The sequence below is a fragment of the Eptesicus fuscus genome, chromosome 9 (genome assembly GCF_027574615.1).
Source record: "Eptesicus fuscus isolate TK198812 chromosome 9, DD_ASM_mEF_20220401, whole genome shotgun sequence".
Taxonomy (NCBI): domain Eukaryota; kingdom Metazoa; phylum Chordata; class Mammalia; order Chiroptera; family Vespertilionidae; genus Eptesicus; species Eptesicus fuscus.
The window spans coordinates 31,583,608-31,608,623 of record NC_072481.1 but is presented as its reverse complement, the minus strand read 5'-3'; the positions used below and the strand labels follow the sequence as shown (position 1 = coordinate 31,608,623).

Sequence of the window (25,016 nt, the reverse complement as noted above, 5' to 3'; positions counted from 1 at the left end):
TGTGGGGACACACGTTTCCCTCTCTCTGGGCAGAGACCTAGGCATGGGCTGGCAGGGTCGCCGGTGACGGCTGGACCTTCCGCAGGACGGCCGGACGGCCGCCCGAGCAGCCGCGGCACTGCACACGCCCACCGGGGGGGCAGGGCTCCGTCTCTTCCCGTCCTGGCCGACACTGGTTATGATTTCCAACGACAGCCACCCTCCTGGGTGGGAGTGGTACCTCTTGTCGTTTTCATTTGCACCGAGTGCTGCTGAGCGTCATTTCACTGTTGATTTGTTCTTCTCTGAAGAAATGTCTCTTCAGACCCGTGGTCCATTTTTTAATTGGGTTTTTAAAAAACTACCGAGTTTTAAGAGTTCTTTACATATTTTAGCTTCGAGCCCCTCACCGGATGTGTGATTTACAAGTGTTTTCCCCGCTACGGCTGACGAGTCCTCGGAAGCGCCCGAGTTCGCGTTGACGGGTCCAGTGCAGCTGGTTCGCTCGTCGCCGGTGCTTCGGGGGTTGCAGCGAAGCCGGCGTCGCGCAGCCCAGGCCACGAGGCCCACCCCGGGGCTTTCTCCCGCCGGACGGCGCCAGCTCTGCCATTCGGCCTCGGGTCTGCCTCCAGTTAACTTTGGGCGTTGGTGTAAGGAGCAGCCCTTCACCCGGGAGTCCTGGTATCTGTACGCTCACCAGAGGAGCTACCAGCTCCGAGGTCCGTCATTTCTCAACACCCGCAGCGCCGTCGTCGGCAAGCACACGTCTCCTTCTCAGGGAAAACGGTTTCAAAGCAGAAAGGCAATGTGAGCGTGTGAGACCCACGTCGGGTTCCAATTAAGTTACAGTTCTGATAAAGAAACCGAGCAAGTCCTGTTTAGGGGGCTGCCCTTCCTGGGACATTTGTTGAGTCCTCAGTCTCACTTCTACAAGTCGAGCCACCGCCGTGGCCGCAGGAGGCTCTGTGCAGCCCCTCTGCCTCCCTACCCCCGACCCCAAACTTCTAGGCTCCTCATGGCCTCTGCACAGACCCCCCGACGGTTCTGGGGACGCAGCACGTGTTTCTTTTTCGGTGTAACTCCTTTCTCCGTTCTCATCTCAATGCGTTTCCTAGTCAGAGAAGGACAGCGCAGCAGGCCAACATTTTAACACCTTCCCTACGGCCAGCAAAGATGGCCATCCTGCGGGCAGGTGTGTGAGGCTCTCGATTTCCATAAAGTCAAAACCCGCATTAGTTGCACGCAGCTGCCTGTTTTGAGGCAACGGACAAGAGAGCAAACACTCCCGTTACTTCCGAAAGCCTCACCTCACAGGCGAGCTATCAGTCCCCGGAGCCGCGCGGGGGCCAGGCACCGGGACACGGAGCAGGAACGCGGTTCACAGACGCAACGGAAGCTGCCAAATCAACTGCTGCCGTCTGCCAAGTACGCAGACCAGTGAGCACAGCCCAAGTTTGTATTTGGACAAGAGAACAACGATCTTTGAGTTGCATTTTCTTCACAGGAAGCGGGAGGACGATTTAAATCTCCGGTTTTCGAGTCCAAGTGTCCCAGGCCTGCGGTCGGACCCGCTTCCACGGCCAGGACGCGCTGCACCCCGTGACCTCCTGCGGGGAGCTCGCCTGCGTGCTGGCAAGATCGGACGGAATCGACGCTACAGAGAGGACCACCGCGCTCGTCATCAACACCCTGCTCTGCTCACCCGGAGGACCGAGCGGCGGCCTCCGCCTCCGCCGCGCCGCCGGCTCCGTTCAGGGGCCGGGTGGCGAGGGCCCTCAAGGCTGCGTCCGACTGCGCACAGCCGCCGCTCTTCTGGACTGAGCCTTGGTGTCTCCTTGCAGGATGCAAAAAACCTCTGACTGATTTAGAAGGCTGTGCCTGTCTCTCAGCCGTGGGCGATTCGTCTCCAATGCGCTTCCCAGCCCCGCGCAGTCCCCCCGCTCCCTCCTCCACAGGAGGCGCGCACCACCTCCCGTCTTGGTTGTCCACCTCCCTAGTCCAGCGGTGGGTGTCCTCCCACCTGTCGTTAAAATAACGCGGCCGTTTTGTCTTTTTCCCAGTGACGTCGGGGTCCCATTGGCGCGGGCATCCTTCTCGTTTTCATCATCTGGACCCTTGGAAAGCACGGTCCCAACCCGCACAGCATGAGAACGAAACCTGCCGTCTCCACAGCAGGGCAGCTCCCTGCAGGCAGAGCCACAGGGGGCGCCGTCGGGGCGCGCGACTGCGGCACTCGAGTCGCACCCCTGGGAGCCACAGGTCGCCAGGGACAGGCCCGTGGTCAGGAGGAACACGGCGACGGCGGGAGGAGGGAATGGACGCCGAACAGGGTGCCTAGTCCCCGTCTTGGCCGCTGTATAGGTCCCACACTTTCCCGCCCAAGTGTCTGCAGCCACTGCCATAAACCAGGGCCTTGTGTCCTGGGATGTCGTCCTGGGACACGAGGCTTTTAGAGCGAAAACCCGATGGCCGGTCACCCTCGTGGGAACCAGGGGTGATGAGGCGGGGTGGTGGGAGGTGCTGAGGGGAGGGAGGGATGAGGGGCATCAGGTGTGATGCGAGGTTCCCATCCACTGTCCCTGGTTACGGCCCCTCTTGGCACCCGAGGAGGCGGACACGGACCCTCACCACAGAGGCTGCCGAGCTTGAACACCTGCCGTGACCAGCGTGGGGCCGCTCACGCCAGAGTTCAGCACGTGGGGTGGTTTAGACGTCATATTAAGAACCGAGCCAACAAAACGAAATAGAGCACCCCAAAAGCCATAGACAATTTGGGGGCCCCAAGCCCACGCTCTGGCTCTGCAGTCCACAGACTTGATGTCACAGGCAGCCTCCTTCCCACACCCTGAGCCCCAGGGGGCAAGGCTGGCGGGGTTCGCCTTCCAGGCTGGCGTGGGAGGGCTGCCTGGAGGAGACGGACCGGCACTGTCCTCGGGGCGCTCCCAGCTGGGAGCGGGACCCGGGACTGAGGGGCAGGGAGAGGGTGATGAGAAAAGGTAGGATTGGAGCTGCAACATCACTGAAGGTTGGAACTCTGAGGCCGAGAGGGGGAGGGGGGCTTCTTGCCGGGGGAACGGCCTGGAGAGAGGCAGAGAGGTGCAAGGTGCGAGGGTCACAGGGCTCCCCAAGGAGGCGGAGGCACAGGCGGCAGGTCCCCGAGCAGGCACGGGCTCCTGCGCGGCCTCCACTCTTCGCGGCGTGGCCAAGGAAACAGACGCGGGAGGGTGTGGCACGGCCCAAACCCCACCTGCAGCCGGTGCTTTCCGGCACCAACACCCCACACAGGGCAGCAGGGCCCCCAGTGGGCACCCCGCTCTGACCAGACGAGGGGGGATCGCTTCATCCCCTTCTCTCCTGGCCCCTGGCAGCTGAGGTGGGGACGGAGGCGCCCAAGAGTTAATCACTTTTCTGACGGTTTATTTTATTCATCGTTGGAAACAAATGGCTGAAATCAATTAAAGTTGCTTTCCCCTCAGCCGAGGAAGTTAATTATGATTTGTTATGGTATCTGATATGTAAATTGTTAGAAAGCAGACTTACGTTGGACCGGCTGCCTCCAGGCGGCACCGGATTAATCATTGTGTAGATGTTGTCACTGGAATTCGTTGAATCTGTAGAATAGTGGGAACCCGCAAGTCGGGGTGATTAATTCATTTCTTAATTAAAACAAACTCGTGGCACTTGAACTCATTCTTTTGTATTTTATCACCTAAAATTTCTTTTAAGTACCGCCATTTTCTGGCTAATTTGTATTTAATGAAGATTCACAAAGTTTTTAATCACAGAAAATTCAACTGTGTAAACCACTCAACCCTGAAATGAAGACTTTCGGGGTGTCTGGACATCTGGACCGCCGTGTGGACAAGGCAAAGGGGGATTACAGGTCCCAGTTCTTGTCTCCGCACCCCACCCCACCCCACATCTGCTCCCTGGCTGGGGCAATGCGGGGGCAGCCAGATCGCCACCTGTGCGCTCCCTGACCCTGCCCAGCAGTTTTAATCAAACCGGGGAAAGAGAAACACCACACATCACCCAGGGGCCGCCCTGCCAGGCTGGTGGGGCAGGGGGAGAGGCAGGGCCGGGCAGGAGCCACATTAGCATATGGAGTGGTTTAACGTGACCCAGTCTGAATGTAGGTCATGCCGCTCATAAAAATGCAGCAGCAGAAAGGAGTCGGAGTGGGAGCGGAACATCACGCCTGCGCCCGCCAGCTCCACCCCTGCAGCCGAGAGCTTCCCGCTATGGGGAGCCGAGAGGGGAGGGTGGGAGAGAGGGACCCCTCGGTCTCCCCAATTAGCCAGAAAGGTCTCCTTAGGAAACCAGCGAACATGTTTGTATCAGGAGCAGGCCCCATATTCCTCAGGCAGAAATCCAACCACCTCCCACTTTTTATTTTTGGGTGGGTAAGGGCTGTGTTGAACTCCTCGCTGGTGGCGTGCTATTCTTAGCTGGGAGAGACACACACGATGCTGTGCGTGTGCTGTAGGCCCTCCGCTGGTTAAAGGAAAAGGGAGAAGGGGCCTCCTACAGAGAGGACCAGGCACAGAGTCCTGGGCTCCGGCTGCCAGAATCCAAAAGCCCCTTCTCAGTCACCTGGAGAAACGTACAATCGGATAGGGGTCCCTCAGACCAAGGGAGCCGGGCCAGTGAGACCCTTGTCCCAGACCGCCCTGCTCTGCTCGTCCCTTAACCTGAGGAGCCGTGATCTGGCTGAGGCCACACAGTGGTTTCAGGCACCAGGGACCTCACGCCCCCCAATCCCGGACGTCAAGGTGATCTGCGGAGGCTGAGTGGCTGGCAAGTTCTGGCTCTGCACCTGTGCCCCCCACCAGGACTCCCATACCCCCAAAGGCACCCCTCCCCAAGCCCTCACCTGCAGGACTAGGCATGATGGGTGTTCCTGGGGGGCCACCACCGCCAGGAGGTCCCTGGAGATGAGACAAAAACCGACATCAGAAACCCAGGGTGGTAACAGGGGGGAGAGGCCACCGAGCTCTGGCCGGGACAGGAGCAAGCGCTCGCCGGGCCAGCCGGCACTCAGCTCTCGCTCACCCTCCCTCACGCACGCCTGTTTGAGCCCCAGGGGACTGGACTTGGATGCTCCCCTTTCTTTCTTTAAACCGAGGCGTGTGTGCGCGTGTGCGTGTGTGCGTGTGTGTGTGTGTGTGTGTGTGTGTACGTGTACTCCTACGCATGCTGATCAGTGAAACCAGAAGCCTGTGCTGGAAGCCACCCACCCACTAGTCAGCCCCGAGATGGGGATGCCAATTCCAGGGCTTGCTGGGAACTCTGGGACCAGCAGAAGGTACAAACTCCGGAAGAATGACAGGAAGGTCTAGCTCAGCTGGAACCTGTGCTCCGATGTGTTTGAAAGTGAAAAGACAGGGCTCCCTGAGGAGTTCTCTTGCACGCTCAGTCACAAGTGGCTCGACATGCAGCACCCAGACTCACACACACTTACCACGTAGGTACCGGGTGATGAGGAGGAGTACGGAATCTAGAAGTAAGAGGCAGGGAGCACGTGTCAGAGTCACTTCCGCCAACAGGCAGCACTTTTTGGCTTCTAAACCCACTTGGGGACACGACTCATTCTTGATGGGACCGGCTGTGGCACCCACTGAACCAGGGGCAGGGGTGTGAGCCGAGCCCAGCTCCTGCACCGAGCTGATCCTGGGAACCTCCCAGGGAGCCAGGGGGCCTCCAGCTCCAGAGGGCAGGACAGCAGGGACGCTGCCCCACGCCTCTATGCTTCGCCATGGACCACCTGGGCGTGCCCCTTCCCGGCCCTCTCCTCTGAGTGCTGGTCCCGCAGGAGCCTCTATGTGAACGGTGCTCGGAGCCCAGCTCTCAGTTCACACCCGTTTCTGCAGAAACAGGGCCGAGCCCAGGATGGCCCCGCACGTTACTCCCAAGCTCCCGCCTACAGGTGGGCTTCTCCTAGAGGCGTCAGGTAGAGACCTGCTGTATCCCCTCCAACCCGGGACAGGAACCACCCTGCACCCCAGAATCCCCTCCCTGGCAAACACGCCCACGTGACCTGGTACTCACTGAGTTAGCACTGTTAGGATTGGGCCAGGGTCTGCCAGCTCCCGGGCCCCTGACGGAGGGAGAGAGATGGAGACGATGAAAAAGGTGCCGTCAACGCCAAGGGGAGGTGCCAGCAGGGGCAGAGTGACTAACAGGAAGTCCTGCCTACCAGCCCCGGGCTAAGGGACCACCGGGTTCTGGGGCTGGAATGGGTAGTTGGTTCCATGGGTAGAAATCTACAAACTCCTTAAGTTACAGGAAAACCTGTGAAGTACATAAAACCTCCTCTGCATGTGCTCTTGCCTAGGGACCCATCACCGCAGAGCGGGTAAGAAACACGGAAGCACTAGAACGGCCGTACAGGGGTTCAAATCTGGACCCTTCCACTTGGTGCTGTGTGAGCCTGGGCAAGTGGCTTCGCCTCTCTGTGCCTCAGTTCCCTCACCTGTGAACGGTAGCTAACAACCTCCTCGCAGGGCTACTGTGAAGAGCAGGCGAGCTAAGCCGTGTACCGTGCTGAGCACGTAAAGCACCCTCTGGGGTGGGGCCGCGTCACCAGGACGGGCCGCAGCATTCTCGCCGCACTGAGGAGGAGACTGAGGCCCAGAGAGGGGCCAGTGACGACTCGAGTCACAAGTGTCCCGGGAGGGCAGCAGAGGGTGGGACAGCCGTGGGCTCGGAGCCGCCGGCGGGTCCCTTTGCCTTACATGTTAATCCCGGGCATGGCGGGGCCGAGGGAGTTGGGCGGTGGTCTCATGCCGCTGCCGTAATTCTGCAACGATAACCAAGGGTCAGTCTATGAGAAGGAGACGGGGCCGGAGAGAGGGAGGGAAAACAGACAGAATACAGGCGAGAGGGTTAGTCCGTGAAGAGAGCCTGATGAGAACAAATCACACATTTGTTTTAGAAAGGCGGAGGGAGGGTGGGAACCGAGTGATGGGATCACGATGACAAGCCAGCACAGAGGGACAGGCACAGCTTCACACGCAGCTTCGGGGCTTCCAGGGGGCTCTCTCAAAAGCACACGGACGGACGGACAGACGGACGCCAAGCAAGCCCCTCACGTCTCTGGGCTCCGGGCGCTGATGGGCCCCTCCCGCTCAGGTCCAGGCGGGGAAAGGGGAATGGACTGGGAAGTGCCAGCACCTCGGACACAACGAGGGAGGGGCTGCTGGCAGGCCGGGGCCGGGGCTGAACGTGGAGGGAAGAAACGCTCCCGAAAAGTCTGACCTGCAGCTGTCCCCGAGGCCTGGCATGTACAGACACCCCCTGCCCCGGCCTGGTGTGCCCCCGCCCCCAGACCAAGTGGCTTAATCCAGGCGCCGGCATGTGGGGCCTCACCAGGCGCAGTGCCCTGAGCAGGTTTCTACCTCAGAAGGAATCCAGGTTCTGTGTGAGACAAGAGTCCAGACAGAACCTGGAAACTCCCAGGAGTCCCAGCCCAGCTCAGTCCAGCCCAGAGCAGGTGGGACGGCCCACAAGAGCACCTGACTCGGCACCCGGAACTTCCACCTGGCTCATGTCCTGTCAGACAGCCCTGCCTCCCCTCTCCACCGGGTGGGCTCCTACACACCCTGCAAAACCCAGCTCGGACCGCACCTCTGCTGGGAAGCCTTCCCTGCCCCACCCCCTGGGGTTAACGGCTCCGTCCTACTCCCATAATGCCTTGCACTCCCCTCCTCCACTGCCCACAGCACTCTGGGTTATGATCACGACCACATGTCCATCTCCTGCTGAACTCCAAGTGCCTTTGGAAGATGGGAGCTGCGTCTTAATGACCTGCCCAGCCCCTCACTCCCGGCAGCAGGGGCACACACCAGGTGCGGAATCGATCGGTGAAGGAGTGAAGGGAAGTAAAACGAGCCTGGCTGTGGCTCAGCTCTGTCCTGTAGGAGAATCTGAAAGAAGTCGGTTGGTAGAATTGGTGGCACAGGAACAGCCACGATGAGCTGTTCTCCACTGAGCACACAGCACGCTTCATACATAGCCTCTGGCTTGGTCCTTAGAACAAGGCTGGGATTATCCCTGTTCCACAGAAGAGGAGCTGAGGTCTCAGGGAAGAAAGATCTGCCCAAAGTCAGGTAGCAAAGGACACAGCTTGGGTTTCAACCTGGATCCGCAGCCTCCGGAGTCACCCTCTGTGCCACACACTGGAGGGGCCGGGGGGATGGGTGAAGGGGAAGTCTGAGCCAGAGCTACCAACCAGAGCCAAGCCCAGGCTGCTGCTGAGTTCTTCAGCCAGGTGCCCTCCCCAAACCGCACTGCCGCGGGGCCACCTCCTCTGCCTGGTCACCCACAGCGGGCGTGGAGGCCAGAGGAATGCCCCGAGAGGGTGTGGGCAAGGACAGGAGCAGCCCAGGCTGGCTGGCAATGAGCAGGGCAGGACAGCCACAGAGGGACCCCACAGCCAGCACTCTGCTTTAGAATTTTTATTTCTTAATCCTCACCCAAGGATAGTTTGTCCACTGATTTTTAGAGAGTGGAAGGGCAGGAGGAAGGAGGAGGGGTGGAGGGAGGGAGGGAAACATTGGTGGGAAAGAGACACAGTGATTGGTTGCCTCCCAACAGGAGCCAGGAATAGAACCCACAGCACTTCAGTGTGTGGGCAACACTATGGCCACTGAGCCCCCCAGCCAGGGCCAGCCAGCACTCTTAAAGCCCGCCTCCCACACGCCTGATCAGGGCTGAGAAGGTGTGCGCCGGCCCTCGAGCACACAGTGGAGGCTCCAGGGACATGCAGGGGCCAGGCCCTTTACAGAGATGTCAGGGGGCAGTGAGAAGAGCCACGGATTTGGGGTCAGAACACAGGGGAGGTTAGCACCCGGGTCCAGCCACTTGCTGGCTACTCTGGGCAAACTACACAAATAACAATAATGCTTATCTGTGCCAGGCTGTGCTGTGTACTTCTTATCACTTATATGCAATCACTCACAACCCCATCACTATTCCCATGCTAAAGATGAAAAAACTGAGGCACAGAAGCAGAGTGACAGTGCCTCTTGCAGCTACGCCAGCAGCAGAGCTGGGACTGGGCTGCCTCGTCCACAGACTGGAGACAAAGAACGGCCAACCCAACAGGGCCCGTGAGCAGCAGAGGAAATGCTGGCTCTCAAGTGCTGTCAGTCCTCAGTGGTGAGCACGGACTCGGGAGGTGGGCAGCAGAACCAGTGCCGAAGCCCCTAATCCTGCCGTAAGCAGCACAGAACCTCGGCTCCCATAAAGGACCCTTCTAAGCCCCTCGTGCAGCTACGAAATCCCCTCCACAAATCTCAGCCTCATCTGGGCTCCTCCAGAACAGAACAGGAAGCTCACCGCCTGCCCAGGCAGCCCACTGAGAGAGAGAGAGAGAGAGAGAGAGAGAGAGAGAGAGAGAGAGAGAGAGAGATCTGTCTGTCTTCCAGGGGCCAAAGCTGCTGCGTCCTGTTGCCCTCCCACCAGGAGAGTGACCTGCACTTGGAGCAAAAGGGGGGAGGGGGGCCTGGGGCGGGCGGAAGCCCAGGACACCACCACACGGTGCGAGGAGATGACAAGTAGGGTGCTCACTCCCGAAAAACGCCTGAAGCGTGCACCCCCTCAGGGAGGGTCCGGGCACCACCTGTGGCTCCTGCCCCGGCCCCGCCAGCCAGCCAGCAGGGCTGCTTCCTGGGGGGACCGTGCCCACCAGGTCCTCTCTCCTGGGGAAGCAGGCACCCTGGAGGGCCACGCACATCTCCCATTTCACAGACGACAGCTGGAGGACCGAGGAGGCCAGAGACTCGCCCAAGGCCACACGGTCAGTCACAGGGAAAGTAGGGCCAAAAGTCAGGTTTGGGGGAAAGAGGAAAACACCAGAACAGGCTGCCGTTGGAGTGGGCTTGCCTTTTAGGATTAGGGCCAGAGAAGACAGGCCTCCCTGAGGTGTCCCCACCACCGATGCAGCACCCCGAGAAGGCAGGGGCTGGCCTGCTGCCAGCACAATGCAGGTAGGGCAGGGGGCTTGGGGCGCAGAGACCCTCTTCCTACAAAAGGGAGGGGGGTGTGTGTGTGTGGGGGGATGCTACTCCAGCCCCAGGGAACCAGAAACCAAACATCTGGGGGGGCCCAGAGAACCCAAACATCTACAAGCAGGTGGGAGGAGAAGCAGGCTCCTGGGCAGGGCAGAGAGGGAAGGACCGCCCACAACAAAACCCTGTGCCCTCACTCCAGGGAACTCCGCCCCTTATCCCAACTTCCGGCTCCTTTCAGGCCGTCTTCCCCAGGGAGGACAGAGCACCTGCCACCTTCCAACACGGAGAGTGGGAGCCAACCACGAGAAGGCTCTGAAACGGGTGGCCTGCCGACCCTGCCCGCTGGCTGGGGGGCCGTCCCTGTGCAGGGCACGGAGCTGGGTCACAGGGAGCGAGCACTGCGTTCTAACTGTGAGAGGCAGACAGGGCACTTGGGTTTACGATACAGGAAAAAGCTCTGGGCTGAAGCGAGCTGGGCCTGGGCAGCCTGGCCTCCTCCCACCTGGTGGCTCTGCAGAGGAGGGTGAACGCAGACGCCCTCCTGCTGGACAGCGGGGAGCAGAGGCTCCGGGGGCCCACAGAGGAGGAACTCATCTGTCCACGGTGAGCCGGCAACAGAGCTAGGACAGCCGCTCGTCTGTCCCGCCTTTGGGTCATGCTAAGCGGTGACCCTTGCATCAGCTCAAGTCCACCCACCCAGGACGGGAGGAGGCTCTGGGATTCCTGGAGGACCAACCACGGCCTGGGTACAGCCCCTCTGCCTTCCCAACCCCTCAAACCACAGGCTAGCACCCCCCTCCCCAGGAGGGCCAGCCACCTAGGACCCTGCCTGGGGTCCCTCACCTCTGCCTGCCGAGGGGCTGCTCCTGGCTATGCGCGGGGCCAGCGAGCCCGGGGCAGAGAGGGGCTGGGACCTGGCCACACCCTCTGCTCTCATCCCTGCAAGCCGAGCGAGTGGAAAGACTGACAGACTGTGAAAGAGGAGAGAAGGCGGGGGCACACAGATGGTCAGGGGAATGGATGGACACAGGCCGTTACCTGCGGGCCGGGACCCATCGGTCCCATGCCTCGGGGAGGGTTCATTCTCTGCATTGATCCTCCCATGTTGGGGTGCCCTGCATGAGAGAGTAGGTGAGTGGTGAGTGGCAGAGGCAGGCAGTAGAGGGAGGAGCCCCTCCGACTCCCCACACCCCGGCGGCCCACCCATCCCTCTCTACCTTGTTGTCGTGTGGGGTCCATGGAATTGGGCAGCAGTGGCTGTGTCCCAGGAACTCCTCCCGGAGGCTGGAAGAGATGAGACAGGGGCTGAGGGCTGCTCCCCAGGCTGGAGGACAGAGGGGGACACGCCTGCCTGCCCCAGCTCCCCACCTGACCAGCTAGGGCCACTCCTGGTCTCCCCAAGACCATTCCTGCCGCCTGCCAGCCGGGGGAGGTCCCCTGGGAGTGGCAGTCAGCCCGGGGGTCTTAGTGCAAACTGTGGCACGTGTGGGCCGGGCTTCGTCTCTGGGCGAGGAACCACTGCTCCGCCTTGCTGCTTTGTGGGCCTGTCTCCCGCCGGAGCCGGGTCTCGCTCTGGCCATGTGGCCTGCCACCGCGCCTCAGCAGCAACGGCCCCCGCCCTCACTACCAACCCCCTGCCCTGTCTCTCCTTTGCCTCATGGAGATGTAACTCATTTTGTCCTTGTCTCTAAACTGTGGGGATCCAGAGACCCACCAGCTAAAATCCTGTAACCATGGGCGGTCCTTTTTAACGGGCAACAGGGGAGGAGGTGGCTTTGAGATGGAGACAGCGGGGAATGAGGCCCAGAGGCCCCAGGAACCTACTGGCAGAGCCAGAACGAATACCCGGGACTCCGGAGTCCCTTACGTAAAATGCCACCTTCCCACGCCGGGGGTGCAGAGGTCTCGGAAGCGGGGCGAGCAGGATGCTGAGTGAGAGCCTGCTCCCCCAAGCCTGATGCAGGGATGTTACTGTTAGGAAGGTGAGGACCAGGGCCCATGGGCTTTCTTGGCACACCTATTAAAATGATTTACTGGGGCCCGGCTGGCGTGGCTCAGTGGTTGAGCGTTGACCTACGAGCCAGGAGGTCACAGTTCAATTCCCGGTCAAGACACATGGTTCAATGCCCAGGTTGCAGGATCGATCCCCAGTAGGGAGCATGCTGGAGGCAGCCGATCAGTGATTCTCTCCCATCATTGATGCTTCTCTCTTCTCTCTCTCTCTCTCCCTTTCCCTTCCTCTCTGAAATCAATAAAAAAAAATATTTTTAAAGTGATTTACTTGGGACTTAAGTTATTTCAGCTGCCATTGGAAAAGAGAGCGCTGGGGTGAAAGTTTACTCTAGAACCCCATGCCCGAGGACAAGTTTCCTCTAGAACCCCATGCCCGAGGACTAAACGTGGGCCCTGCCTTTGAGAGGAAAGGCCTTTGGGAAAGCAGGTCACGCTTTCCCACCTGCAGGTGCCAGTGCTTCCGAGGTGGCACCTGTGATGGGGCCCCCCAATCTGCTCTCTGCTGCGGGAGGGCTGAGAGGGACACTGGTCTGCCTCTGGCCCAACAATGAACTCCAAACCGGTTTTGGTACAAGGTGGTGGGAAGGGAAGGGACCAGTCTTCAGTCTCTCTCTCCAGTCAGGGTTTAGCCTGCTCTGACCTCCTGCTTTCTCTCAGCCCTCTTCCTCTCCAAGTTCCCAAGCTCCGAGTCACTTGGCTGGTGTGTGTCTGCCCACTTGGGGGACTGGGATATTTCTTGAGCCCGGTTACACCTGAGGCGGTTTGGTTTGGGGGATCCCAGGATGCTGAGGCAGATGGAGCAGCTGTGGGGCTGGGCAATGTCTGGAAGCAGGTAAGAGGCTGGTTCTTGCAAGACTTTGTGGCCAGCCAAGGACCCTTAGATTCCTGTCCCTCTACGGGCCCTCTCATCGCCCTAAGCCAAGAGGCCACGTGAGCCCGAGCCAGTCCTGCCGCCTCTGCTTCCCCCCGCTGTGCTGGGTGGGGTGGCGGGAGGCTTCTGTGCGACTGGCAGCCCCAACTGAGCCCCTCTCCAAGGAACTCCCAGGGGCACATCCTCCCCCGCTTGGAGGACAAAAATGTCTTGAGTTCCCAGGAAGCGGGAAAACCGGTGTCGCGTTCTGACAGGGGTGGCGGGAGGTTGGGAAGACCGGCCTGTATTACCAGGTAAAGGTAAGGATTCATTCTCCATTTGCTCTTGGGCACTTGCTCATGATTCACTGACAAACAGAAACACACGTTTCCTCTCGTGTCCCTTCATGGCTGGAGGAAGGGCCACATCGATGACCAGAAAGCATCCCTGGGGCAGAGCCGGTTCGGCCAGGAGGCCTCTGCACGGGCAGAGGGAGAGTCGCAGCTGGGGCCGGGTGTGCCATGGCAGAGGCGGCCCGCGTGCCGACTGGTTACAGCCAAGGCAGGGGCCGCACCTCCACAACCACGAGAGCTGAACCAACAGGTGGGGTGCGGACAGCTCGGGCTGGAGCCCAGCTCCCGGGGAGACTTCGGACGTCACGCCCCCATCACCCTGACCTGTTTCCTCATCTGTGAGGTATCGGGGGGCCCACCTTGCTCAAAAAGCCAAGGCTCTAATTCTCCTTTTCTACATTTGTCTCCTTCGTGTCAAGAGAAAATAGGAAACAAACGACTTGTAAAGAAAAAAAAAAAGGGGGGAGGGGGGCCTGATAGGCAATTTAACTTCAAAACCCCGGGGGCTCCTGGTTAGAAGCATCGCTCCGTGGTCCCTGCCCACCGGCTCACGCAGGGGCTTTCTTGCGGAGCCCTGAGAACGGAAGTGATCCCACCCAGAGAACACTCCGCCAGCCGGCAACCCGACTCCCGGCTCCAGAGGCAGCAAGGGCTGGAGGCACGGGTGCTGCTGTCAGGTTTTTTTAAGGCTTTTGCAAGGTCACTCAAAGAATTCTACATAAAAAACATTTTGGCATAAAAAAAAATTTCCCTGAAGTTTCTTTAAGGTTTCGTCCGTCTTCAAAAGGGGATATTCATCTGTCCGTCACCAGCTCCGCTCCCGCCCCTGGATGGGCCGAACTGGGGAGGGGCCGGGGCCAATTCTCCAGACCACCTAGAACTGCCAGCACGGGGCCAGCACGAGGCGCGCCACCAGGCCGAGTCCGCCTCCCCGTCAGCACACCGCTTTCCCAATTACAGGAACAAATCCTTCCTTGTGCTGAGCTGGGTCTGGGAAGCAGGCAGACCCAGCGCAACTGAAAACTCCCGAGCGTCCTGCTCTGCTGCCTCCCGGGCTCCTGATCTAAGCATTCCTACGGGCCATTTCTCCCCTTAATAGCAGGATTCCATTTACCAGCCTTGGCAATTCACTAAAGCTTCCAGGAAAAAATGCACGTTGTCAATTAACTTCATTAAGGAGGAAGACCCTTTTCCAAGAAGGGGCTGGGAGGCGGGGAGGGTGTTACCACCTTCCCTGGCAGAGCCTGAAACCCTGCGTTCCCACCCCGGCTGCTGCTGCTGCTGTGCCCTCCGAGCTCCGGCCCTGCTGCTCGTGCCGCCCAAGAGGGGCAGGCGAATGCTGGCCGGGGCTGCACCCGGGCACAGGGTGGGCACAGGGCCCTCCCGGGGACCTGCTGGCAAAGCGACCTTGTTGAAACCTGTCCCCCCACCTCCCCATCCTTCCCTCACATTTGGGTGGGAGTCAAAGTCCAGCTGGGGGTCAAGGGTGGCCGCGTGAGGGGGGAGAGAGAACATGAAGAGGTACCGTACCTGGTTTCCCATTCTGATCGGGGGCCTGGGGCCGCCTGCGTATCGCGGTGACATAAAAGGCTGCAAATACAGGGAATCAGTTCAGTGACGGCCTGCGCTCCCGCACAGTGACACACACAAATGCGCTCCACTCCACAACGGCCAGTTTGGTTACAGCTAGCCACCTTCTAAATCCTCTTTCTCCCAGGGGCCTCTTCCCTCTGGGCAAAACTCCCTTCGGGCAGAGGGAACAGGAGGTGCCACCGCACATGGGACCCTGCCTCCGCCTCCGTTCACGGAGATCGACGCTGGGCGATGGGGCGGCCGCGGGGACGTGGCACAGGACGCGGAAGAACAGCGACATCCACGTGGGCGAGGGAGGGGAACCTCTGCTCGTGGGGAGGGCAAACCCGAGAGTCAGGAAAGGAACCCAGACACACACTTTTCGGGGTGCGCAGAGCGGGACGCGCGCACGTGGAGACGGCTGACAGAGGGTGGGGAGGGGAGCGAGGGCGGAGGGGACACACAGTGACAACCGTGGGGACAGCGGGCTCCCTAACTCAGTGCAGGGAATGAGCAGGAAAGCTCTCAGCAGCGGGTGCACAAAGAAAAGGCTCGGATGCAGCTTCGATTACAAACGAATGGTTAACCAAACTCAAAAACCAAACCAAACGTGAGAGAGGAAAAAACAAAAACGCAAAGGCCGCTGACAAGGTCACAGAAATGGGTTTTCTTTTCTTTTGGTTTCGTATCCAAGCTGGGCGTGATGTCCAAGGAATGAAAACTCTCTTTAGAAAATAATATATATTTTTTTTTCCCCAAAAACACTTCATTTGTCAATCAAGACTCGAAGGCAATGGCAAGAGCACGTTGTGATTTTTGTTTTTCCTCTGCTGGCTCTGTCCTCCTGGTGCCCCGTGCCCCCCGGCCGGGCGGGCGAGCCAAGTGCGTTACCTGACTGTGGGGTCCCATCATGCTGCTGGGATTGTGGGGTGGAGGCTGTGCGTGCGGCGAGGGCTGTGACCCCGGAGGACCCTGTGAGGCCAGACAGTAGAGGCAGGTTATAGATCACAGCACATGGAGAAGCGCAAGAGAAGCTTAAAAGAACAAAAATTAAACCAAAACGAAGGGTGGGCGGCGGGCGTGCGGGGGGCGGGCTCTGGTTGGCGGGGAGGTGCGAGCTGCTGCCTGGGTCGCCAGCTCATCGGTGGAGCGGGAGGGAGAGAAGCTGATCAACACCTGCCTAGGGGTGGACAGGAGGGAAGCATCAAATCAAGCACGCTCCTTTCTCAAAGCACACAGGAGCAGGGCCCGGCACCGACTGGGGTGGGAGTGGAGTTTGCCATGTTAAATACGTTGGTCGACGTGGGCGCAGCGAGCAGTGTGCACAGAAAGTGACCCAGCCTGCCAGGCATGAGAGACCCTGCCCTCGAGGAGCGCCCCGTCTGGGAGGACAGATGCAGGTCCCGGGGCCCTAGAGGCCCGGCTACTGATGCTGAAGGAAAACGGACAGAAGGAGCGGGGTGGAGCCCAGACTGAACAAACGGGGAAACAAGAGGAAGGGATGGCTACGGAGCACCCGGCCCTAATTGACCTTCACTGGGAAGGGGCCCCGTGAGGTGGAGTTTCTCATTTCTATTTTACCGATGAGGAAACGGTGTCTCAAGGGATGAAGGGACTTGGCCACCACCACACAGCTGGTAAACGGCAGAGCCCGCACAAGAAGCCTGGTGGGTCCAAGGCCCACCCGAACCCCTGCAGCCCCGAGCTGGAGCAGGCATGTGCAGAACAGGGAGACAGGGCTGCAGGCCCCTGCCTGCTGCGTGGGCGGGGGTGGGGCTTTCCACTTCAGTGGGGGTGAGCCATCCCCGGTTCCAAGCTGACCCCCCCTTCACCCCCCACAAAGTCCTGGGCAATGCTGGCCTCGACTCCTCCCAGGAGAACCAGACAGATGAATTCACTTAAACCATGGGGTTGGTCAAACTGTGGGCTGCAACCTGTTAGTGGGCGGTGAAAGCCATTTAGTGGGTTGCAACCATTGTTTTTTTTAAAAAGCTGGGAACTGAATAAAAATATAGAACAAAAGATATTGGAGACCTTTGTGTGTTCTAAGGCAAATATTTCATTAACTTCTATTTCATTTGTAAATACGTGTGTACGTACTGGGTCACAACGTCAATCGTATTTCCTACTGCAAGTCACCGTCGGCGAGCATGAAAAGCCCGCCTTCCGGCCCACTGGGGCACTGGAGCCGGACGCTGGTGCTGAGGAGCCCTTCCCAGCTCACTCTTACCCACCCCCCCCCCCACCCCACTGCTGTTACCCTTGGAAGTTGCCTTTGAGAAAAATTTAAAACATGCATGGGAATGGGTGTGGTTCCATGGAGACAGGGAGAAAGAATCTTAGAGACACAGGTTTTTCTCCCTCGTCTTCTCGCTCAGAGCCAGGCTGCCCGGCCTCTCACCTGCCCGAGCTGGTGGGTGTGGAGATCCAGAGAAGAGGTGAGCAGAGAAAGACGGAGGGGACGTGCGGGAACCCCGGGGTGCCACCAAGGACAGGCCTGGATTTTCGTGCCCAAGCCAAGGGCTGCTCACTTCTGGAAAGCTCCGCGGAGCAGATGTTCCCCTACCTGCCATGCTACTAATTTCAACAAGTGTGTGTCTTTCTAGCGGCTGCCAGCAACGGCATGGTTTGTTACCATGAGCAATTTTCTTAATTAACAGACATTAATTAGCCATTTAGCAATTTTGCAAGCATTTGTTTAGCGGCTTTCCTAAACATGAATACCACTGTGATAATGGCACTGATTAGAGGGTCCCCTAATTAACAGTACAGGGAAGGAAAATTGAAATCACATAAATTAAAAAGGAAGGGGAAGTTAATGAAGGCGGGACATATTTGCACCTGCAAGTCTTTTGTACCATAAAACTTGGGTGCAATGTAAACAAATAAGATAATTTGAAGCCAACCCCTAAAAAAGGAAAAAGAAAACGAACAGAGGAGGAGGGTTCAAGGGTGAGGTCCAGTTGCCAAGAGGGGGCATAAAGGCCTTCTGTGGGTTCCTCAGCTCTTGGCAAGAAGAGCGCACCTCCTCCCGCTAACCCTTCACCACCCCTCCGGTGACAGCCAGTCTTCCCAGGAGCAGCCTGCCCTTTGACCAGGTCCCTCGCACCTGGGCGTCCGTTAGCCAGGCGAGCTTGGTAGTGGCGGACTCCGTGACTGATGATAGAAAACATAAATAAAGCGCCCAAAAGCGTCTAACTCAACGGGGGCCTCCGCAGATAGATGGCAGTGCTTACGAAGGGTCAGTACTTGAACCTGAGTCTCGAGGGCTCGACTGTCTCTTGGATGCCCTAAGGTTCCGAGGCGGCTCTGTGTCTCCCTCAGGGCTCCCCGAGTGTGAATGGACGAGGCACGAGTCTGCCTCCACACAAGTCTGCTCAGGACAAAGGCCTGGTGAATAGGGAGGCCCCAGCCCAGCCTGTGGGGAGCAATGGGGAGTAGGCTAAATCTGGGGAGGAGCAGCAGCTCAGAAGTCTCCCCTCTGATGGGAGCTGGGGTTCAGAACGTCATGCAAAGAGAAAACCCCACCATGATCTCCACATAGCTCACCTCCCTGGGGGGAGCCCCTCTGCACCCCGGTCAGGCACCCTGATTTCCAGGCTCTGCTTCTCTCCTCCCAGCGCGGCCCCCAGCACCACGGGGCTCTGTGCGCCAGGCAGCTCCTCCCATTTACAGTGGGTCGCCCCCACCACCCAGAGCTCTGTCCTCGGCCTCTGCCACCTCCACTCACCTGGAGCTTTCCCCTCACTACACCTGTGCCAGGGCTGTCCCTCAGACTGCACAGCAGAGGGAGGGACCCGGCACCGTCGGCACATTCTCAGGAGCAGAGAGCAGGGCCCCGTGTTGGGGAAAGGCTGCAGTAAGAAGTGGTCTCCTCCCCAAAGCCTACACTCTCAACAAGAGATCAACGTAGATTTATAGTCTCAACTTGCTACCCGCTCAGGCCAAAGGCTAGATAGGCAGACAAAAGAGGGTCTCGGTGGATTCGGACCTTTGTAGGGATGGAGGCTTCTCTCTTCCCCCAAATCTGAACAGATTCAGCAGGCGGGTGGACAGCATGGAGGTGGAAGGGGAGAGGAGGGAGTCTTGAAGCTGACAATGCTGATGATTTCCCCCAAAATGGACATCTCTCCTGTGGGGTGCCCCCTGGCTTCTCCTTACTGAAAGCTGGAACCAGAGTAAGTGTGTTTGGAAGCCTGCTTGGCCAGGGCTCGCCTCTGAGTCCCGCCCGCTCCATTTGGACAGTCTCCTCCATGGACCTCGGGGGCTTTCTGCCTCAGGTGCTGCCTCCTCAACGCCCCTGGCATGGCAGGGGAGGTGGGGGTGGGCAGACATCCAAGGGGCATGGGACACTGGGCTAGACCAGGGTTGGGGGTCCTTACTAGCAGCTCAGAGAACCACACCTGACTGGCAGTCCGTTCCCTGGCTGGCCCTGAGCCGTCCTGCCACCCAACGCCCTTCCTCCACTGACAAGGAGGAAGAGAGGCCCGGCCCAGCGCTGCGGCACCCAAGCCACAGGGGACAAGTGGTGGCACAGCCACATCTCCTCACTCGAGCCCAGGGCTCTCTTCATGACCTCTCATCCCCACCCATTGCAGATGAAGAAACGGGGTTTCAGTCTTGACTCTGCCACCGACTGGATTTCGGTTCTCTGGTCGGTGAAATGGGTACAGTTACAGTAACATTAACGGATCCACATGTCCCAGGGGGCCAACGTGGCGTCAGCCTGCATTCGCTCATGAGTCCTCCGCCCCTCGCAGTAAGGGCTCTCCATCGCTCCACGTTACAGCCCTGGAGCTGAGGCCCGGGAAGGGCAGCCACGTGCCCAGGGCTGCAGGGCTAGTAAAGGGTAGAGCTAGATCCCAGTCTGACGCTGGAGCCCCGGGATCGTAGCTGGTCCACCCTCCTACAAGCCGTGAGCAGCAGAGGAAGGACCAGTGGACGCTGAAGGACTGTGGGGGCACTAGTCACTCACCACATACATCCCACGGCTCTGAAAGCTCCCAGGCCAGGGGGGAGGAGGAGGACACAGTGACACGTAAACTGAGGCCACGTGGCCACAGATGCAGGCAACGGGGGCCGGGATGAGAATAGCCGGTCAGAGCTCCTGCGTAATAAGGCCCCCTCACCAAAGGGAGAGGGGCAACTCTGAAATCCCTCTACTGAGCCTGGGAAAAGGAAGCAGGAGCTGTGCCCACTTCCTGCCTGGGCCTTCACCCTGCCCCAGACCTGTTAATGGACTTGCCATTCTGCCTCAGACGTTCCCAAGATCTCTGACCGGAGATACATAATTCCCACATTTCCTTTCAATTCCTTTTCCTGTAATTTCAACACTGGGTAGCGTTACATCTAGCAGCTTCTGAGAGTCATTAGCAGGGGCCCAGGGAGGCTCTGGGTGGGTGTGACCGAGGCAAACGCCAGGCCATTTCACTAAAACTCTGGAGCCAGGACACAGGGAAGTGAAAGAGCCTTTGCCCAGCACTGGCTGGAGGGGAGCGAGCATGCCCCAGCACAAGGGGTCTGAGGTCTGGAAAAGCATCCAGAATTCTCAGCAGCACCCCATGCCTCCCGGCCACGTCTTGGCTAAGTCCCTGGATTCCACCTGAAGCCATCCATCCTCGAGAGACGGGCTTGTGGCTTCCCAGTTACACAGACGTGGCTTCCAAGCCCAGCTCCTCAGGGCGTAATGTGAGTCTACGGGGACCTTCTACAAATACCGCAGGGTCGCCAGGGCCACGGCACAGCGACAGTGGTAGGCAGAGAAGGTCCCGTCTCCCACAGTCCCCATGCCTCCTGCTCCAGGACCCACGCACGGCCCGTTTTCCGGGAAGGGCGGGAGCTGGACTTGCTCAAAGCCCATTCGTCCTCCGGGGAAGCCTGGATGCTTCCCACCCAGGTGCTCTGTGGATGCGAGGCGTCCGCTTCAGTCATTCCGCCTTATCTGTGGGTACCCCGTGGCTCCAAGGGCAGGACACTGCCTCGTACCCCACGTGAACACCCAGGGCAGGGCCCAAACAGGGCAGCAAGGCGTGGCCAGCAGGCAGGCCACCCCCAGCCACAGGTACACCTAACATTTTTGTGTTCAAGGAACCAGAAAAAGTCGCTACCAACAGGGTGGCCAAGTTGGTCCCCTGAGCTAGACTCTGGGGTGAGGAAGGACAGTTCCTTAAAATAAAAAATCAGATTAAAAAAAAAACCCCACCCCACACTGATTTTTATTTTGAAGGAGAACATAAAAGCTATGTGCTACGTTTAATATTTCCGAAACTCGCTGCTCATTCACCAAATGTCACCCCCACTCCCCGTAGCAGCCTTCACCTGCCTGGAAATCATGGGGTCACAGAACCGAGACTCATCTCCAGGCTTTCTGGGTGCCGAGGCGAGCCCGGAAGAGAGGGCGGACGAGGACAGGCTGTGGCTCGTGGTGAGCTCTGGCCTGGAGAGCCCAAACCCCAGGGTGGGAACCCTGTCTTGTCACCCTGGGCCTCAGCTTCACCTCTGGAAGGCAGGCAAGGAGTCCAGGTGATACTTTCTCCGCAGGAAAGCCACGGAAGACTTACACCCAAGCACAAGGCCTTTGGGGAACGGGGACTCGAAGTTTTAGGTTGCTAAAAGACGGAACACTCCACACATCCCTGGCCCTCCCGACTCCTGGAGACACTGGCCACTGGCCTGGCAAGGCTGTGGGGTGGGTTTTATTGGCTGTGGGGTGGGTTTTATTGACTGGCAGCGGGAGACGGACGACTTGCACTACTGGTGGCCTCTATGATCTGCCTGTTGGGCGTGTCACTTTAATTGAGTGAATATAAATTTACATTAATTATACACATGGTAAAAGTAAAAGGCATGTGACAGACAATCCAATTTGCTCCTTGGACGTGAACGGTGACAGAAAATGCTATCTACCCATTCTGGGGAGAGGGCTGAGGTGTGCCTGAGTGCTGCTGACACCCCAAACCTCGCTCTGCTCCACCCATGGCCTCCCTGGAACGGGAGGCTGACCACCTGGGGGGTGAGGGAGGCAGAGCTTTAAATTCTCCCTCCCTTTAACTCACAGCTCGCCCGAGGAAAAGTTAATTCCTCACTTCGACCCATGGGAACACCTCAGCAGTGGCTTGGACAGCTGCCTTCCTAGCCTGCTTCTACCTGTTCCCTCAGGGGACGAGTCTTTTCTGCGTGTATATGGGGGGTACAGGCCAGATCTAAAGCTGAGATTACCTACTTGGGGGCAGAGGGAGCCTGAGCCATATTCACGCCCACCCAACACAAGCCTGACACACGCACAATGGGTCCTCAGGGGGCCGGGCTGGGCCACACCCAACGGGGAAGCAACCACCCGAGGAGGGGGCTCCTGGTTCCTAGGAGGTGAGCCCACAACAGTCAGGACCCTCTATGGGCACTGGACAAGGGGTGGTGGCCCACCTTCCTGGGATGGTGGGAAGTCACCAATCAGAGGGAGCAGGACTGCACAATGTCTACCCCCCGGGCTTACCTCTGTGCCACATCAGGAGTCCTCACAGGCACCGAGGTGACCTGAGCAAAGGCCACCAAAAGACCCCGTTTCCTCTGAGCACAGACCCCAGCTGACCCCTTTCCCTGTGCCTCTCCGAGGAGACGGGACGGCACTGGGCAGCCGGCGAGGGCGAGTCCCGCACACCTGTGAATCCGCTTCCTGGGATGGGCCCCTGGACACCCGCAGGAGGCGCTCAGCAAACGCTGTGCTCAAGAGGTATGAGGCATGCTGTGCCACAGTGACAAAGACACAGAATCAGCAGGCGGTGGTTTGCAAAACAAAGGGAGGAAGCACAGCAAATGAAAGTACAGGCAGCGTCCAAGACCTGATGTGTTCTCCACACACGCTCCTTGGCCGCCCCTCCCCCCCCCCCCCCCACCTTGTGCACAGGTGGAGAGACGGAACCCGGAGACCTGGACTCACCATCCCAGGTCCAGGCTCGGCTCGGTTCCCCGGGCCACACTGCACACCCAGAGTGGAGGCAGGGGTCGGCCGCAGCAGGAGGACCCCAGGAGCACACACCACGTGTGGAGCTCAGGCAGGAGCTGGCAAACGGTGGCGCTCGGCCAAATCTGGCCTGCCAGCTGTTTTTGTTAATAAAGTTTTATTGAAACACAGCCACTCACTCATGTACTTAACGGCTGGTTTCAGGGCATAAAGGCAGAGTTGAGTAGTTTCAACAGGGACCAGATGGCGCACAAAGCCTACAATATTTACTATCTGGCCCTTCACAGGAAAAGCTGTCTTACCAAAAGCCTGGAATTTACTTTTTTAAGGAAGGGACACCACTGACAGGAAGAGCACTCGATGGAGGGGAACCAGCTACCCCACTGACCCGTAGCTGGCCCGGGCTAGAGTCCGCCCATGAACGCCAGCCCTGGGAGGGAGACTGCTGATCTGCCTTTATTCCCCCCACGTTCCCGAACGCCTGTCTGGTGAAGCTCACAGAGCTGGTGGCTGCCCCCAGTCCGGGAGCCCTTGGGCATCCCAGCACCGGGCCTGGAGCCTGCTGCACTTCAGAGGCTATGCCCCGGCCATGCTCTCACCAAGTCTTTCCCCACCAGTTTGGACTCGGAGAGAGGCAGGGCTTCCTGAAGACACGTCCCCAGAGCCACCGGCGGGCCTGGCCACAGCTCCCTTCATCCCGAGGCCTTCACTTGGAAGAGGAGCCGGTCGGGAAAGATCAGCTGGGGAGCTACCAGAGGCAGAAACAGGACTCGGACCCGGACCCCACTGTGGGTCTCCTACTGTGTCCCCAGCTCCTAGGGCAGAGCCCCAGGGAGCACCCAGCCAGGTACAAGAAAGCTCCCGACCCCCGGTGCAGCCCCCTGGCCCGGCCCCCCGCAGAGCAGTTTCCTTTTGGGGTGGCGTGATCTCATTCAGGGGGTCCATCCTGATCCACATGATGCCAAGGCGTGTTATTACAGGATTCCTCTGGAATTTTCTTCCTCAACCCTCTTTTGCTACAAGGGCTGAGGAATTTGACCTTTTTTTTTTTTTTAAAGGAGAAAAACCTCAGCATGATTCGCAGAGAAGAAAGGTGGGGACAGAAACAAAAGAGGGTCTACCCCCTTAGCCAACTATGAAGAGGCAAAACAAAAACACAGGGGTCCCCCCCCCCCCCGCCTTCCAAGAGGCGGAAGAATCTTATGGGGGATCAGACACAGCCACTGTGCGGGGGAGCTGACAACCCACAGAACAGCTCTCAGGCACAGGGGGAAATTCACTTCTAAGAGAAACCCAAAGTAAAAACCCAGGTCCAAAGGGGAAAAGGATAAACCAGCCCAAGCTCCTAATAACGAAAGGTGAAGGCAGCCGCTGACACCAATCCCTGAGTATCAGATCCATAAGAGTCGGAGGCCCGGAATCGGCTTAAAGCTCAGGAGAGAGGCCAGGGAGAGGGGCCCGGCTGCTGGGGTCTCGGGGGCACAGCCCAGGCCTCCTAGGTCCAAGATGCTCCCTCTCCTCTCACCAAAAGGGAGCGGAGACTGAGGGCAGGGGGAGGGGTGGGTAGAAGCAGGCGGCCAGGAGCTGGCTCCAGCCCCACTGGGCTCCTTGGTGTGGGGCTGGCTCCGCATTAGGGGGCAGCCGAGGCCCACGCAGCCGCTGGGTGCTTTGTTACCGAGCAAATCTCCCAGGCAGGGACTGCTGATGCATAGCTAACAGGGCGGCAGACATTGATTTATGTTCAACTTTCCATTTCATCAGTGAGAGTTACGGCACGACATGTGGAGTTCACGTTTTTCCGGGGGGAGGGGGAGATCTTGAGTGTGCAGACACAAACAGGCCCGCATGCGTGCACACACGCCAGTCAAGGCCACCAGTCCCCCTCCCCCCCCGGACCCCCCTTTGAGGAAGGAGGACGAGGGGCTGAGGGAGCCTGGCACGACAGGAGTAACCTTTTGTCCACTGTTGCTAGGAGCCCGGTGCCGGTCATCTGCCTCCTGGGCAGAGTTAGGCACCAGGCTGGCTGCCAGGCAGGGCGGGAGCACAGCCTGACCTTTGTGGAGGTGGTGTTGGCAAGAAAGAAAAAGGCTCCCCCGCCTCTCCTGGCCTTTCCACACAGGCCAGGCGATGGGGGGGGTGGGGGGGCCCTCAGTGGGTGGGGGTGGGGGTATGTGACCAGCCCAGCCCAGCCCAGGCCACAATGCTTCAGAGGGGCCAGGGGTTTATGAAGCCCTCCGGAGCAACCTCACAGGACACACGGGCAAACCAAGGCCCAG

The 25,016-nt window shown here is 59.0% G+C and overlaps 1 protein-coding gene across 3 annotated transcripts in view; it reads right to left on the bottom strand.

The window, feature by feature from the left end:
• Positions 1–25,016, bottom strand: part of SSBP3 (single stranded DNA binding protein 3) — a 147,498-nt gene that overhangs the window by 3,207 nt on the left and 119,275 nt on the right. For 2 of the 3 annotated variants that reach the window (XR_008556918.1, XM_054720580.1), the window contains exons 6-14: positions 15,672–15,752; positions 14,739–14,798; positions 11,210–11,276; positions 11,031–11,107; positions 6,714–6,778; positions 6,028–6,076; positions 5,441–5,476; positions 4,853–4,907; positions 3,520–3,590 (exon numbers count right to left, since the gene is read on the bottom strand). Coding sequence is in view for 2 of the 3 variants with exons in the window: in XM_054720580.1 (XP_054576555.1) it covers positions 3,520–3,590; positions 4,853–4,907; positions 5,441–5,476; positions 6,028–6,076; positions 6,714–6,778; positions 11,031–11,107; positions 11,210–11,276; positions 14,739–14,798; positions 15,672–15,752 (561 nt within the window). In the remaining variant the exon portion in view is untranslated. The remainder of the gene's footprint in view (positions 1–3,519; positions 3,591–4,852; positions 4,908–5,440; positions 5,477–6,027; positions 6,077–6,713; positions 6,779–11,030; positions 11,108–11,209; positions 11,277–14,738; positions 14,799–15,671; positions 15,753–25,016) is intronic. The other variant, XM_054720581.1, reaches the window with a different exon arrangement.